This window comes from Anthonomus grandis, chromosome 5 (genome assembly GCF_022605725.1).
Source record: "Anthonomus grandis grandis chromosome 5, icAntGran1.3, whole genome shotgun sequence".
NCBI classification, from domain to species: domain Eukaryota; kingdom Metazoa; phylum Arthropoda; class Insecta; order Coleoptera; family Curculionidae; genus Anthonomus; species Anthonomus grandis.
In genome coordinates, this window is record NC_065550.1 from 32,664,202 (window position 1) to 32,681,361 (window position 17,160).

Below are 17,160 nucleotides of genomic sequence, written 5' to 3' on the forward strand. Positions count from 1 at the left end.
AGTTTCGTCATTCTGAATCGAACGAGACCATCCGCAAGGTCGTAGCTCATACGATAGCCGAGATATGGCATTTTTGATGCCCATTTTTGGCCTCAAAAACGGACGTCGAAAACGACTTTTTCAGGATTTTTAAAGTGCTCTCATTCCCTTAGTTCTGCTCGGATCCTGTTATAACCCGGTGTTTTCCTAATCTAGGTGACCCAAATAAGACGCTGGTATACTTAGTATGATTTCGAAAAAAATGAATTTTTGGTGAAAAATTCGATACGGGGGGGTATACCCGAAAAATGAAAAAACCCAAACTTTGAAGGTCGATATCTCGGCTTCTTTGGGAGCTATCGGGAAAATTCCAACGGTTTTGTCTTAGTTTCGTCATTCTAAATCCAACAAGACCATCCGCAAGGTCGTAGCTCATACGATAGCCGAGATATGGCATTTTTGATGCCCATTTTTGGCCTGAAAAACGGACGTCGAAAACGACTTTTTCAGGATTTTCAAAGTGCTCTCATTCCCTTAGTTCTGCTCGGATCCTGTTATAACCCGGTGTTTTCGTAATCTAGGTGACCCAAATAAGACGCTGGTATACTTAGTTTGATTTCGAAAAAAATCAATTTTTGGTGAAAAAATTCGATACGGGGGGGTATACCCGAAAAATGAAAAAACCCAAACTTTGAAGGTCGATATCTCGGCTTCTTTGGGAGCTATCGGGAAAATTCCAACGGTTTTGTCTTAGTTTCGTCATTCTAAATCCAACAAGACCATCCGCAAGGTCGTAGCTCATACGATAGCCGAGATATGGCATTTTTGATGCCCATTTTTGGCCTGAAAAACGGACGTCGAAAACGACTTTTTCAGGATTTTCAAAGTGCTCTCATTCCCTTAGTTCTGCTCGGATCCTGTTATAACCTGGTGTTTTCGTAATCTACGTGACCCAAATAAGACGCTGGTATACTTAGTATGATTTCGAAAAAAATGAATTTTTGGTGAAAAATTCGATACGGGGGGGTATACCCGAAAAATGAAAAAACCCAAACTTTGAAGGTCGATATCTCGGCTTCTTTGGGAGCTATCGGGAAAATTCCAACGGGTTTGTCTTAGTTTCGTCATTCTAAATCCAACGAGACCATCCGCAAGGTCGTAGCTTTTACGATAGCCGAGATATGGCATTTTTGATGCCCATTTTTGGCCTCAAAAACGGACGTCGAAAACGACTTTTTCAGGATTTTCAAAGTGCTCTCATTCCCTTAGTTCTGCTCGGATCCTGTTATAACCCGGTGTTTTCGTAATCTAGGTGACCCAAATAAGACGCTGGTATACTTAGTTTGATTTCGAAAAAAATCAATTTTTGGTGAAAAAATTCGATACGGGGGGGTATACCCGAAAAATGAAAAAACCCAAACTTTGAAGGTCGATATCTCGGCTTCTTTGGGAGCTATCGGGAAAATTCCAACGGTTTTGTCTTAGTTTCGTCATTCTAAATCCAACGAGACCATCCGCAAGGTCGTAGCTTTTACGATAGCCGAGATATGGCATTTTTGATGCCCATTTTTGGCCTGAAAAACGGACGTCGAAAACGACTTTTTCAGGATTTTCAAAGTGCTCTCATTCCCTTAGTTCTGCTCGGATCCTGTTATAACCTGGTGTTTTCGTAATCTAGGTGACCCAAATAAGACGCTGGTATACTTAGTATGATTTCGAAAAAAATGAATTTTTGGTGAAAAATTCGATACGGGGGGGTATACCCGAAAAATGAAAAAACCCAAACTTTGAAGGTCGACATCTCGGCTTCTATGGGAGCTATCGGGAAAATTCCAACGGTTTTGTCTTAGTTTCGTCATTCTAAATCCAACAAGACCATCCGCAAGGTCGTAGCTCATACGATAGCCGAGATATGGCATTTTTGATGCCCATTTTTGGCCTGAAAAACAGACGTCGAAAACGACTTTTTCAGGATTTTCAAAGTGCTCTCATTCCCTTAGTTCTGCTCGGATCCTGTTATAACCCGGTGTTTTCGTAATCTAGGTGACCCAAATAAGACGCTGGTATACTTAGTTTGATTTCGAAAAAAATCAATTTTTGGTGAAAAAATTCGATACGGGGGGGTATACCCGAAAAATGAAAAAACCCAAACTTTGAAGGTCGATATCTCGGCTTCTTTGGGAGCTATCGGGAAAATTCCAACGGTTTTGTCTTAGTTTCGTCATTCTGAATCGAACGAGACCATCCGCAAGGTCGTAGCTCATACGATAGCCGAGATATGGCATTTTTGATGCCCATTTTTGGCCTCAAAAACGGACGTCGAAAACGACTTTTTCAGGATTTTCAAAGTGCTCTCATTCCCTTAGTTCTGCTCGGATCCTGTTATAACCCGGTGTTTTCGTAATCTAGGTGACCCAAATAAGACGCTGGTATACTTAGTTTGATTTCGAAAAAAATTAATTTTTGGTGAAAAAATTCGATACGGGGGGGTATACCCGAAAAATGAAAAAACCCAAACTTTGAAGGTCGATATCTCGGCTTCTATGGGAGCTATCGGGAAAATTCCAACGGTTTTGTCTTAGTTTCGTCATTCTGAATCCAACGAGACCATCTGCAAGGTCGTAGCTCATACGATAGCCGAGATATGGCATTTTTGATGCCCATTTTTGGCCTCAAAAACGGACGTCGAAAACGACTTTTTCAGGATTTTTAAAGTGCTCTCATTCCCTTAGTTCTGCTCGGATCCTGTTATAACCCGGTGTTTTCGTAATCTAGGTGACCCAAATAAGACGCTGGTATACTTAGTTTGATTTCGAAAAAAATTAATTTTTGGTGAAAAAATTCGATACGGGGGGGTATACCCGAAAAATGAAAAAACCCAAACTTTGAAGGTCGATATCTCGGCTTCTATGGGAGCTATCGGGAAAATTCCAACGGTTTTGTCTTAGTTTCGTCATTCTGAATCCAACGAGACCATCTGCAAGGTCGTAGCTCATACGATAGCCGAGATATGGCATTTTTGATGCCCATTTTTGGCCTCAAAAACGGACGTCGAAAACGACTTTTTCAGGATTTTCAAAGTGCTCTCATTCCCTTAGTTCTGCTCGGATCCTGTTATAACCCGGTGTTTTCGTAATCTAGGTGACCCAAATAAGACGCTGGTATACTTAGTTTGATTTGGAAAAAAATCAATTTTTGGTGAAAAAATTCGATACGGGGGGGTATACCCGAAAAATGAAAAATTCCAAATTTTGAAGGTCGATATGTCGGCTTCTATAGGAGCTATCGGGAAAATTCCAACGGTTTTGTCTTAGTTTCGTCGTTCTAAATCCAACGAGACCACCCGCAAGGTCGTAACTCTTCTAGTAGCCGAGATATGGCATTTTTGATGCCCATTTTTGGCCTCAAAAACGGACGTCGAAAACGACTTTTTCAGGATTTTCAAAGTGCTCTCATTCTCTTAGTTCTGCTCGGATCCTGTTATAACCCGGTGTTTTCGTAATCTAGGTGACCCAAATAAGACGCTGGTATACTTAGTTTGATTTCGAAAAAAATCAATTTTTGGTGAAAAAATTCGATACGGGGGGGTATACCCGAAAAATGAAAAAACCCAAACTTTGAAGGTCGATATCTCGGCTTCTATGGGAGCTATCGGGAAAATTCCAACGGTTTTGTCTTAGTTTCGCCATACTGAATGGAACGAGACCATCCGCAAGGTCGTAGCTCATACGATAGCCGAGATATGGCATTTTTGATGCCCATTTTTGGCCTCAAAAACGGACGTCGAAAACGACCTTTTCAAGATTTTTAAAGTGCTCTCATTCCCTTAGTTCTGCTCGGATCCTGTTATAACCCGGTGTTTTCCTAATCTAGGTGACCCAAATAAGACGCTGGTATACTTAGTTTGATTTCGAAAAAAATCAATTTTTGGTGAAAAAATTCGATACGGGGGGGTATACCCGAAAAATGAAAAAACCCAAACTTTGAAGGTCGATATCTCGGCTTCTTTGGGAGCTATCGGGAAAATTCCAACGGTTTTGTCTTAGTTTCGTCATTCTAAATCCAACGAGACCATCCGCAAGGTCGTAGCTTTTACGATAGCCGAGATATGGCATTTTTGATGCCCATTTTTGGCCTGAAAAACGGACGTCGAAAACGACTTTTTCAGGATTTTCAAAGTGCTCTCATTCCCTTAGTTCTGCTCGGATCCTGTTATAACCTGGTGTTTTCGTAATCTAGGTGACCCAAATAAGACGCTGGTATACTTAGTATGATTTCGAAAAAAATGAATTTTTGGTGAAAAATTCGATACGGGGGGGTATACCCGAAAAATGAAAAAACCCAAACTTTGAAGGTCGACATCTCGGCTTCTATGGGAGCTATCGGGAAAATTCCAACGGTTTTGTCTTAGTTTCGTCATTCTAAATCCAACAAGACCATCCGCAAGGTCGTAGCTCATACGATAGCCGAGATATGGCATTTTTGATGCCCATTTTTGGCCTGAAAAACAGACGTCGAAAACGACTTTTTCAGGATTTTCAAAGTGCTCTCATTCCCTTAGTTCTGCTCGGATCCTGTTATAACCCGGTGTTTTCGTAATCTAGGTGACCCAAATAAGACGCTGGTATACTTAGTTTGATTTCGAAAAAAATCAATTTTTGGTGAAAAAATTCGATACGGGGGGGTATACCCGAAAAATGAAAAAACCCAAACTTTGAAGGTCGATATCTCGGCTTCTTTGGGAGCTATCGGGAAAATTCCAACGGTTTTGTCTTAGTTTCGTCATTCTAAATCCAACGAGACCATCCGCAAGGTCGTAGCTTTTACGATAGCCGAGATATGGCATTTTTGATGCCCATTTTTGGCCTGAAAAACGGACGTCGAAAACGACTTTTTCAGGATTTTCAAAGTGCTCTCATTCCCTTAGTTCTGCTCGGATCCTGTTATAACCTGGTGTTTTCGTAATCTAGGTGACCCAAATAAGACGCTGGTATACTTAGTATGATTTCGAAAAAAATGAATTTTTGGTGAAAAATTCGATACGGGGGGGTATACCCGAAAAATGAAAAAACCCAAACTTTGAAGGTCGACATCTCGGCTTCTATGGGAGCTATCGGGAAAATTCCAACGGTTTTGTCTTAGTTTCGTCATTCTAAATCCAACAAGACCATCCGCAAGGTCGTAGCTCATATGATAGCCGAGATATGGCATTTTTGATGCCCATTTTTGGCCTGAAAAACAGACGTCGAAAACGACTTTTTCAGGATTTTCAAAGTGCTCTCATTCCCTTAGTTCTGCTCGGATCCTGTTATAACCCGGTGTTTTCGTAATCTAGGTGACCCAAATAAGACGCTGGTATACTTAGTTTGATTTCGAAAAAAATCAATTTTTGGTGAAAAAATTCGATACGGGGGGGTATACCCGAAAAATGAAAAAACCCAAACTTTGAAGGTCGATATCTCGGCTTCTTTGGGAGCTATCGGGAAAATTCCAACGGTTTTGTCTTAGTTTCGTCATTCTGAATCGAACGAGACCATCCGCAAGGTCGTAGCTCATACGATAGCCGAGATATGGCATTTTTGATGCCCATTTTTGGCCTCAAAAACGGACGTCGAAAACGACTTTTTCAGGATTTTCAAAGTGCTCTCATTCCCTTAGTTCTGCTCGGATCCTGTTATAACCTGGTGTTTTCGTAATCTAGGTGACCCAAATAAGACGCTGGTATACTTAGTATGATTTCGAAAAAAATGAATTTTTGGTGAAAAATTCGATACGGGGGGGTATACCCGAAAAATGAAAAAACCCAAACTTTGAAGGTCGACATCTCGGCTTCTATGGGAGCTATCGGGAAAATTCCAACGGTTTTGTCTTAGTTTCGTCATTCTAAATCCAACAAGACCATCCGCAAGGTCGTAGCTCATACGATAGCCGAGATATGGCATTTTTGATGCCCATTTTTGGCCTGAAAAACAGACGTCGAAAACGACTTTTTCAGGATTTTCAAAGTGCTCTCATTCCCTTAGTTCTGCTCGGATCCTGTTATAACCCGGTGTTTTCGTAATCTAGGTGACCCAAATAAGACGCTGGTATACTTAGTTTGATTTCGAAAAAAATTAATTTTTGGTGAAAAAATTCGATACGGGGGGGTATACCCGAAAAATGAAAAAACCCAAACTTTGAAGGTCGATATCTCGGCTTCTATGGGAGCTATCGGGAAAATTCCAACGGTTTTGTCTTAGTTTCGTCATTCTGAATCCAACGAGACCATCTGCAAGGTCGTAGCTCATACGATAGCCGAGATATGGCATTTTTGATGCCCATTTTTGGCCTCAAAAACGGACGTCGAAAACGACTTTTTCAGGATTTTTAAAGTGCTCTCATTCCCTTAGTTCTGCTCAGATCCTGTTATAACCCGGTGTTTTCGTAATCTAGGTGACCCAAATAAGACGCTGGTATACTTAGTTTGATTTCGAAAAAAATCAATTTTTGGTGAAAAAATTCGATACGGGGGGGTATACCCGAAAAATGAAAAAACCCAAACTTTGAAGGTCGATATCTCGGCTTCTATGGGAGCTATCGGGAAAATTCCAACGGTTTTGTCTTAGTTTCGCCATACTGAATGGAACGAGACCATCCGCAAGGTCGTAGCTCATACGATAGCCGAGATATGGCATTTTTGATGCCCATTTTTGGCCTCAAAAACGGACGTCGAAAACGACTTTTTCAGGATTTTCAAAGTGCTCTCATTCCCTTAGTTCTGCTCGGATCCTGTTATAACCCGGTGTTTTCCTAATCTAGGTGACCCAAATAAGACGCTGGTATACTTAGTTTGATTTCGAAAAAAATCAATTTTTGGTGAAAAAATTCGATACGGGGGGGTATACCCGAAAAATGAAAAAACCCAAACTTTGAAGGTCGATATCTCGGCTTCTATGGGAGCTATCGGGAAAATTCCAACGGTTTTGTCTTAGTTTCGCCATACTGAATGGAACGAGACCATCCGCAAGGTCGTAGCTCATACGATAGCCGAGATATGGCATTTTTGATGCCCATTTTTGGCCTCAAAAACGGACGTCGAAAACGACCTTTTCAGGATTTTTAAAGTGCTCTCATTCCCTTAGTTCTGCTCGGATCCTGTTATAACCCGGTGTTTTCCTAATCTAGGTGACCCAAATAAGACGCTGGTATACTTAGTTTGATTTCGAAAAAAATCAATTTTTGGTGAAAAAATTCGATACGGGGGGGTATACCCGAAAAATGAAAAAACCCAAACTTTGAAGGTCGATATCTCGGCTTCTATGGGAGCTATCGGGAAAATTCCAACGGTTTTGTCTTAGTTTCGTCATTCTGAATCCAACGAGACCATCTGCAAGGTCGTAGCTCATACGATAGCCGAGATATGGCATTTTTGATGCCCATTTTTGGCCTCAAAAACGGACGTCGAAAACGACTTTTTCAGGATTTTTAAAGTGCTCTCATTCCCTTAGTTCTGCTCAGATCCTGTTATAACCCGGTGTTTTCGTAATCTAGGTGACCCAAATAAGACGCTGGTATACTTAGTTTGATTTCGAAAAAAATCAATTTTTGGTGAAAAAATTCGATACGGGGGGGTATACCCGAAAAATGAAAAAACCCAAACTTTGAAGGTCGATATCTCGGCTTCTATGGGAGCTATCGGGAAAATTCCAACGGTTTTGTCTTAGTTTCGCCATACTGAATGGAACGAGACCATCCGCAAGGTCGTAGCTCATACGATAGCCGAGATATGGCATTTTTGATGCCCATTTTTGGCCTGAAAAACGGACGTCGAAAACGACTTTTTCAGGATTTTCAAAGTGCTCTCATTCCCTTAGTTCTGCTCGGATCCTGTTATAACCCGGTGTTTTCGTAATCTAGGTGACCCAAATAAGACGCTGGTATACTTAGTTTGATTTCGAAAAAAATCAATTTTTGGTGAAAAAATTCGATACGGGGGGGTATACCCGAAAAATGAAAAAACCCAAACTTTGAAGGTCGATATCTCGGCTTCTTTGGGAGCTATCGGGAAAATTCCAACGGGTTTGTCTTAGTTTCGTCATTCTAAATCCAACGAGACCATCCGCAAGGTCGTAGCTTTTACGATAGCCGAGATATGGCATTTTTGATGCCCATTTTTGGCCTCAAAAACGGACGTCGAAAACGACTTTTTCAGGATTTTCAAAGTGCTCTCATTCCCTTAGTTCTGCTCGGATCCTGTTATAACCCGGTGTTTTCGTAATCTAGGTGACCCAAATAAGACGCTGGTATACTTAGTTTGATTTCGAAAAAAATCAATTTTTGGTGAAAAAATTCGATACGGGGGGGTATACCCGAAAAATGAAAAAACCCAAACTTTGAAGGTCGATATCTCGGCTTCTTTGGGAGCTATCGGGAAAATTCCAACGGTTTTGTCTTAGTTTCGTCATTCTAAATCCAACAAGACCATCCGCAAGGTCGTAGCTCATACGATAGCCGAGATATGGCATTTTTGATGCCCATTTTTGGCCTGAAAAACGGACGTCGAAAACGACTTTTTCAGGATTTTCAAAGTGCTCTCATTCCCTTAGTTCTGCTCGGATCCTGTTATAACCTGGTGTTTTCGTAATCTAGGTGACCCAAATAAGACGCTGGTATACTTAGTATGATTTCGAAAAAAATGAATTTTTGGTGAAAAATTCGATACGGGGGGGTATACCCGAAAAATGAAAAAACCCAAACTTTGAAGGTCGACATCTCGGCTTCTATGGGAGCTATCGGGAAAATTCCAACGGTTTTGTCTTAGTTTCGTCATTCTAAATCCAACAAGACCATCCGCAAGGTCGTAGCTCATACGATAGCCGAGATATGGCATTTTTGATGCCCATTTTTGGCCTCAAAAACGGACGTCGAAAACGACTTTTTCAGGATTTTCAAAGTGCTCTCATTCCCTTAGTTCTGCTCGGATCCTGTTATAACCCGGTGTTTTCGTAATCTAGGTGACCCAAATAAGACGCTGGTATACTTAGTTTGATTTCGAAAAAAATCAATTTTTGGTGAAAAAATTCGATACGGGGGGGTATACCCGAAAAATGAAAAAACCCAAACTTTGAAGGTCGATATCTCGGCTTCTTTGGGAGCTATCGGGAAAATTCCAACGGTTTTGTCTTAGTTTCGTCATTCTAAATCCAACGAGACCATCCGCAAGGTCGTAGCTTTTACGATAGCCGAGATATGGCATTTTTGATGCCCATTTTTGGCCTGAAAAACGGACGTCGAAAACGACTTTTTCAGGATTTTCAAAGTGCTCTCATTCCCTTAGTTCTGCTCGGATCCTGTTATAACCTGGTGTTTTCGTAATCTAGGTGACCCAAATAAGACGCTGGTATACTTAGTATGATTTCGAAAAAAATGAATTTTTGGTGAAAAATTCGATACGGGGGGGTATACCCGAAAAATGAAAAAACCCAAACTTTGAAGGTCGACATCTCGGCTTCTATGGGAGCTATCGGGAAAATTCCAACGGTTTTGTCTTAGTTTCGTCATTCTAAATCCAACAAGACCATCCGCAAGGTCGTAGCTCATACGATAGCCGAGATATGGCATTTTTGATGCCCATTTTTGGCCTCAAAAACGGACGTCGAAAACGACTTTTTCAGGAATTTCAAAGTGCTCTCATTCCCTTAGTTCTGCTCGGATCCTGTTATAACCCGGTGTTTTCCTAATCTAGGTGACCCAAATAAGACGCTGGTATACTTAGTTTGATTTCGAAAAAAATGAATTTTTGGTGAAAAATTCGATACGGGGGGGTATACCCGAAAAATTAAAAAACCCAAACTTTGAAGGTCGATATCTCGGCTTCTATGGGAGCTATCGGGAAAATTCCAACGGTTTTGTCTTAGTTTCGTCATTCTGAATCCAACGAAACTATCCGCAAGGTCGTAGCTTTTACGATAGCCGAGATATGGCATTTTTGATGCCCATTTTTTGCCTCAAAAGCGGACGTCGAAAACGACTTTTTCAGGATTTTCAAAGTGCTCTCATTCCCTTAGTTCTGCTCGGATCCTGTTATAACCCGGTGTTTTCGTAATCTAGGTGACCCAAATAAGACGCTGGTATACTTAGTTTGATTTCGAAAAAAATGAATTTTTGGTGAAAAATTCGATACGGGGGGGTATACCCGAAAAATGAAAAAACCCAAACTTTGAAGGTCGATATCTCGGCTTCTATGGGAGCTATCGGGAAAGTTATTTTTAAAAAAATAATCATTTATTTACTGTTAGAGAAAATAATTGACACGCGCCTAAAATAATAAAGAAATCTTTATGCATCTAAGAAAACACAATTTCTCTTTTTTTACCATGTTTATGTTTCAAGCGATTTTGATTTCGAAACTTCCTAACGAAGGCTTATTAATTGAAATAGGTCGTATCCCAAATTTTTTTCAAATATCGGTGTTTGGCGCCAATAAATAAACAACGCACTTTGGCATTATTCTTTACCAATCACAAGCAATATTATTACGTCAGAACAATACCGCGTATCTCTGAAAATATTTAAAATAACGAACGAAAATAAATCTACAAAATGGTTTTAATGAGTTGCCAAAATAGCCTTTTCATTATAGTATAAAAGTTGAGAAATCTACTTGGAGCAGACCTTTCAATCTATATTTATGTATCAATAAAAAAAAACTGAGAAATTATTAGTTAGCAAAAAATTTACTTTTTTGCCATTTTTATGCCTCAGGTACGATAATTTAAAGTTGCTCTATCCAAAATCTTAATATAGCGTTTTCTGCATATGCACTACCATTTCGCGATCTAGTAAATCTAAATTTTCATAAAATAATTAATTTTCAAACTTCTTAAAAAGAAATCGAATCGATAATGTACCAAGAAGGTAATGAAGTATTCACCTGGTGTCCGTCGGAGGTAAAAGGTTCGAATAAGAACCCAACTCATTTAACTCTATGGCAAATCTGGTGAACCCGTAGTAAAGTTCGTGGTTTTCCGGTAGATTGCCTGCACGCCAAATGCAACGGGCCGACGGCGCCACGCCGCAGTATAACGACTCGGACCATTTGCCGAACAATCGACGAACTGGTTTGCCCGATTCGTCGTAAACCGCTCCCACAACCTTAAAAATCAAGAAATTAAGTTGAATTTTAGATCTAAAATTTAATAATTTAAATGTTTTTTATATATTAGAAACTTCAAGTGAACTTACAACAAAAATACAAAGTCTCGGTCTCAAAAACTATATATCAAAATCAAATCAAAATATGCTTTATTTTCATAAGAGATAATCTTGTCGACAAAGCTGTATGGAAAGAATGGCATTACCATACAAAGGTACAAAAAAAAAACATATACAATACACAAATCATACATAAGTATAAAATAGCAACTAAAATAATGCTCAAAAAAGAAAATCTCTTACAGCAAAACTTAAGTACTACATAGCAACTTCTGACAGGGCACAGACAAATATTCGTCAGAAAATATAAAATATATAATGTCATATGTTAAAATCTATCCAAAAAGAAGTAATTTACTTCATAGTAGCCTCTTGCAACCAACAAATTTTTAACCCTTTTCCTAAGGACTCTTACTTTGCACTTCCTTAATATCCGCTGGAAGATGATTAAACATCATTGAGATCTCTGTACTTTTTTGTGAATTAAGCACACCGTTTCCAGTATAAATAAAGAAGGCAACGTAAAGATTTTGTGAGTAATAAAAAGTTCTCTACATGAATCTCTTATACCTACTTTGCAAATATATCTGATAGCCCTCTTTTGCAAGATAAAAACACTCATAAATAATTGATTGGTACACGCACCCCAAAAACACAAACGAATCAAGTAAATTAAAGGCAACATATTTCGCTTAAAGAATTAAGCATCATCAGACCTAAAATATAAAATACATCTCACTGCACTGTCAAGTTTATAAAAATAAGCAAATTTAGCAAAATTATGCCCTGAGTAACAAGATGTGTAGCAAAAGCAGACTTGGTTCCTGTAACAGTTATGTTTTTAAATTTTCCTAACAAGGCTTACGTGTTCTTCTGCCCTAACAGCAGAAGAATCTGCACATTATAGGCAATATATACTTAGAGTCTGGGGTACATTGCCAGAAGAAAAGTATGGCGACTATTCAAACAGGCCACTCCAGGAATTGGAATAGAATATAAGTTATTTTATAAAAATCTGCCACACTAAAAAATCAAAAAAATTATTGCTACGGATCTGAATCTGAAAGTGATTAGCTGGTTTAAAGTTAAGTATGTAGTTTCTTTTTATTGCACATATGAATAAATTACTTTATAAATAAAAATAACTTGATAATATTATAATAAATGGCTTTTATTAATTATTTAAAAAAATTACAAAAAACAAAATATTGATACATTAGTTACTATAAAAGAATATTTGTGTACCTTTGATAGGTGAAGTCTAATAAATGTTACTGTTCTCACTTAACCATATCAAATTTCACAGAATTTGATAAATTAGAACTATTTGTAAAAGCTATCTACATAAAAAAAAGTATCCACTATTTTGCAAACCCTTGGCTATATATTGCTGTTCTAAGGTAATAAAAAATATATTAAAATCACCAATGAATTAAATTAACAATTCATTATCTATTTGTTTGCATGTCCATAAAAAACTGTCGCGACTTAAATTTAAATTTATTGATATTAAAAGATTTAAAATTATCCGAAATTAAATTGTATAATGCAGATAGCGTTATATATAAATGATCTTCAAACATAGCAGTTTTATGTTGTGGTATAGTACAGCGTTGCCAGTATCTTACATTTCTATTGTGTATTTTGTTATTTGACAGTTTTTTTCTCTTTGCATGAACTGTACCTGACAAATTATACCCGTTATCAGGACTTTCTTCCAATAATTCATCCGAAACAATAATTCAAATGTAATACAATTCTTGCAATTATTGGGACCGTAGTTATTTCAATGTATATTTCATGTCATTTATTAATTACTGCATGAATCTTAAATTAAAAATCCCGGATAGCTTCAGATTCTTTTACATGATCTTCCAACAGCTCTCCATTCTGTTCCAGGCAAGTAAACATGAATAATTGGAATGCCTGGACTAGTTTACTAATTACTCTCAAATCTCTTCCAGGCAATTGACGAGTTAAAGAAACCAAGAATTCACTGTCTTGAGTGATCCTGGAATAGTCTTCTTACTCTTTTTTCAAGCAATTGTGATAAAGTGAATGAGTCAAAGATTCCCTTTCTTAAAGAATTTGATTTAGCTGGAATGCTGGTCGACTAGAGTTCTGATTACAGCCAATTGATAATGGTGCTAAATAAAGTAAGGACTCACTATTTTGAGAGTTTTAAAGAGGAATCTAAGGCAGCTAGAATGCCTGGAACCTTCTTCTAAGTACTCTACATTTTCTTACAGGCTTACTATCTAAATCATTTAAAAGAAGGATCTGAGGAATTTGAAATACCTGGAATAGCCTTTTTACTTCTCTTTTAAGCAATTACAGATGAGCTAAATGAACCAAAGATTCACTGTTTTAATGGTTTAAGAGATAAATCTGAGGTTGTAGGAATATCTGGACTAATCTTCTTAATACTCTTAATTTTCTTCCAGGCAATTGAAGATCAGCTGAGTAAGGCAAATGATCACACTATCTTGGACTTTTCGAGAAGAATCTAAGACAATTGGAACTCCTGGACTTGTATTCTGAGTACTCTCAAATCTCTTGAGAAAATAATTTGAAGCAATTAGAATGTCTGGACTGATACTCTGAGTACTCTTAAATCTCTTCCATGCAATTAAAGATGAGTTAAATAAATCAAGGTTCTGAGTGTTTTACAGAAAAATCTTAATGCGAATGCCTGGAGCAGACATTTGCAGCATTTTGATGTCCTGGAATAAACCTTGAAGTACTTCTATATTATATAAAGGGATCATGAAGTTTAAAGCTATATTCAAGACATTTTGGAGAATCATTTTAAGTGCCTGGAATAATAATTTAAGTACCAGACAACCCTTTAAGCATTGTATTTGAAAGTTCCTTTGAGTACCTGTAATAATTCCTCTTAAGGAATTAACTTGAAGTACTGTAAGAGAGTGAGCATATGCTTAATATCTTTTAGGTCTTCTGGGAAATTTAAAAATATTTCATTAACTGCCTGTAACTTACAAAATAATTCTATCTTTTTCGGGAGGTTAAACAAGAAAAAGACATAAGCCTAGAAAAGCCTTAAGGACATTCATATATATTAGAGAGAATTACTTATATCTACTTCTTAAGCCCCTTTCAGGCATTTGCAGTGCTTTGAGTACCTGGAAAAGACCCTGGAGTACTTTGAAGCCTCTTTTAAAAAACTAGAAATATTTAGAGAGATCCTAAAGTAATATCTGAGCTTTATTCCAGATATTTGAGTACCAAAAAATTCGACTTTTTCCTCTATTTTCTATATCATTGTTTAATTTTATTGCTAGCGTCTGGATCATCTGGAAATAGTGTTTTTTGGGTTTAATTTGTCTAGTTATACTAGAAAAATGTCAGTTTATTTCCTTCCCCTTCTAATTCATAAAGATAATATATAGATGTGAATTCAAATTTTTGCTCTATTTTTCATACCGTTGTGTCATTTTATTAATAATATAAAATATAATAAAATAATATTAAAAGTACCTGGAATAATAATTTAGGTTCCATTAAGTTTCTTCCAGGCATTTAAGTCATCTTGAGTGCCTGTAATAATTCTTCCAGTACTATTAAATTGGGTTCTTAAGTCACTTTGAGTACATGTAATATTCCTCTTGAGGAATACACTTGATGTACAGAGAGAATGATCTATACGTCCTTTGGGTCTTTTTGGAAATTTAAAAATATAGATTTCATGAACTGCCTGTAATTGACAAAATATTTCTATCCCTTCCAGACACTTAAATAAGAAAAAATACATATTTATAACACAGAGAGAGAGAGGGAGAAAGAGATTAAAAAAAATTATTGGATTAACTTCCTGGAATTAGTATCTCTTCCAGGCAGTTGAAATTGAAAGAGATCCAAATACAAACAAGTCTGCAAAAATATATATATGTCCTGGAAAATTCCTGGATTTAGTAAACCATCAACTGCCTGGAATCAGTAAAATATTATTTACCACTATCTCGTCCAGCAACTTGAAATAAAGAGAGAGAGACAGAGAGAGAGAATGAGCTAAACGTCTTTTAGGTCTTTTGGGAAATTTAAGAAAGGTGATTCCATCAACTGCCTGTAATTGATTAGATATTTCTCTCGCTTTCGGGCAGTTAAACAAGAAAGAGACGTAAGCTTAGAAAGGCCTGAAAGACATTCATACGTATTAGAAAGACTTACTTATATCTCCTTCTCAAATCTTTTCTAGACATTTACAGTACTTTGAGTGCATGGAAGAAACCTTTAAAAACTTCTAAACCTTTTCCAGAATTATTTGAAGAGATCATGTTCAAAATTTTATTCCAGACATTTCAGAGAATCATTTTAAATATCTGGAATAATAATTTTGGATACCACTAAAGTAACTGTCTTAGGCAAAAATTTAGATTCTAAAGTTTTTAAGTATTCAAGGGCATTAAGCAACTTATGAAGAAAATTTGATAGATGATGCCTTCGACGATTTTCCATATTTAACCAGTTACTTTCAGATATTAACTGTGCGTGTTTGCGAATTCTATGTTTTTCAATAGCGGTTAAGCAGAGCCCATAAAAAATATTGCATAGTTAAAGTGGGATAAAACAACACTATCACAAAGCATTTTTTTAAAGAAAAATTTAAAATATGCCTATTTTAATGTATTAATTTAAGGGCATAAAATCCCTTTCCCATAATTTTGTACATGTTCATGAAACCTAAGATCCTCGTCAATTATTGGCACAAAAGACTAACTTAGGCCATTAATATTTAAATTTAAAGAGTTTTTGACAAAGCATCTTTTAGCTTTATTCCCAAAACATAACGATTTCGTTTTTTCATTATTTAATTTAAGATGATATGCTGAAAAGAGAGTCAATTAATTTTGTTAAAATCCGTGTTTATCTTTTGTACTAAATTGGCTTGATTAACTTTTCACTTCAAATAATTCCTTTAAATTCTTTTATTCACAACCAGATAACTAATTAAATTGGTAATTGAAATATCAATAACACAACTAAAAAATTTGTTTATTCATAAACCAAAAGGAGTTTTTTGGAAAAAATCATTTAATTTTAACTAAAATGTTCACTAATAAGACATAAGAAATAATAATCTAAAATTATTAAATTACTAAAAATTAATATTCCCAATGTTGTTTTTTGAGATATCTAGTTGTAGTCCTAAGCCCGCGATAGCGCAACGGTATAAAGCTCATGTGAATAATAAGCTTAATGTGAAAGCTATGGGTTCAAACCACATAACTTATTCTAATTTTTATTTAATGTTTAATATAAATATTTATAGTTTTTCTTAGTGTTGCGGTTAGGCGCCTTAGTATTATTATGTAGTTACTATGTGTCAGTGTTGGTTTTTAACCATTCAGATAATATTTTTACAAACTTTGTCTTGCAATGAGGTGTATTTTACATTTTAGGTCTGATGCTGCTTAATTCTTTAAGCGAAACATGTTACCTATAAATAAAAAGAGACCGAGACGTTGCATTTTTCCTTTTGTTATCAATTTTATCAAGCTCTCTTTGAGCATAATGGACGAGCTTTTTAGGCAGTATAAAAATAACGCCTCATCTTAAGTAAACTATTATCAATAAACAACCTAATCAAAAATCAATTAATTTAAGTAAACTTCGTACCTCGTGCCTCTTCGACGACCAATAACTCGCCTTATTAAACGTTAACTTGCACGTGATCTTTCCATTGTCGATCTTTAACTCGCCATACTGATCCACCCACCGTTGGTTACTGAATAAATTATGCACGCACGTGGTGACCTTGTTCCACGTGTACAGATCGCCGGTTTTCGGGAGCAGCAGACGCACATAACCGACCGGCTGAAACTCCATACTTTTACCCCAAAATTTCGTTTTTATACGTGCGTCCTGCCAAAAGGTGAAATTGCTACTTTCCGCGTAGCACGCGCTTACCGGAGGGTGATGGGACACTTGTTCCGCTATAAACCTAACATATATGCGTAAATAAAGTTT

General features: G+C 37.0%; 1 protein-coding gene and 2 long non-coding RNA genes across 9 annotated transcripts in view; 1 reads left to right on the forward strand and 2 right to left on the reverse strand.

Annotated features, from left to right (window-relative positions):
- Positions 1-17,160, reverse strand: part of LOC126736656 (oxysterol-binding protein-related protein 3-like) — a 40,533-nt gene that overhangs the window by 958 nt on the left and 22,415 nt on the right. For all 6 annotated transcript variants that reach the window (XM_050441122.1, XM_050441124.1, XM_050441123.1 and 3 more), the window contains 2 exons: positions 16,810-17,134; positions 10,892-11,112 (listed from right to left, as the gene is read on the reverse strand). In XM_050441122.1, the coding sequence (XP_050297079.1) occupies positions 10,892-11,112; positions 16,810-17,134 (546 nt within the window). The remainder of the gene's footprint in view (positions 1-10,891; positions 11,113-16,809; positions 17,135-17,160) is intronic.
- On the reverse strand, positions 98-9,097 carry LOC126736665 (uncharacterized). The gene is made up of 4 exons (XR_007660724.1): positions 7,124-9,097; positions 5,236-5,660; positions 1,272-3,773; positions 98-906 (listed from the first exon to the last, which is right to left on the reverse strand). It is a non-coding gene; the product is annotated as an uncharacterized LOC126736665 (long non-coding RNA).
- On the forward strand, positions 98-9,179 carry LOC126736667 (uncharacterized). 2 transcript variants are annotated; one of them, XR_007660727.1, is made up of 5 exons: positions 98-195; positions 2,023-2,388; positions 3,853-4,061; positions 8,451-8,722; positions 9,089-9,179. It is a non-coding gene; the product is annotated as an uncharacterized LOC126736667 (long non-coding RNA). The 2 variants fall into 2 exon arrangements; XR_007660726.1 differs by lacking the exons at positions 98-195; positions 2,023-2,388 and adding exons at positions 1,153-1,291; positions 2,755-3,120.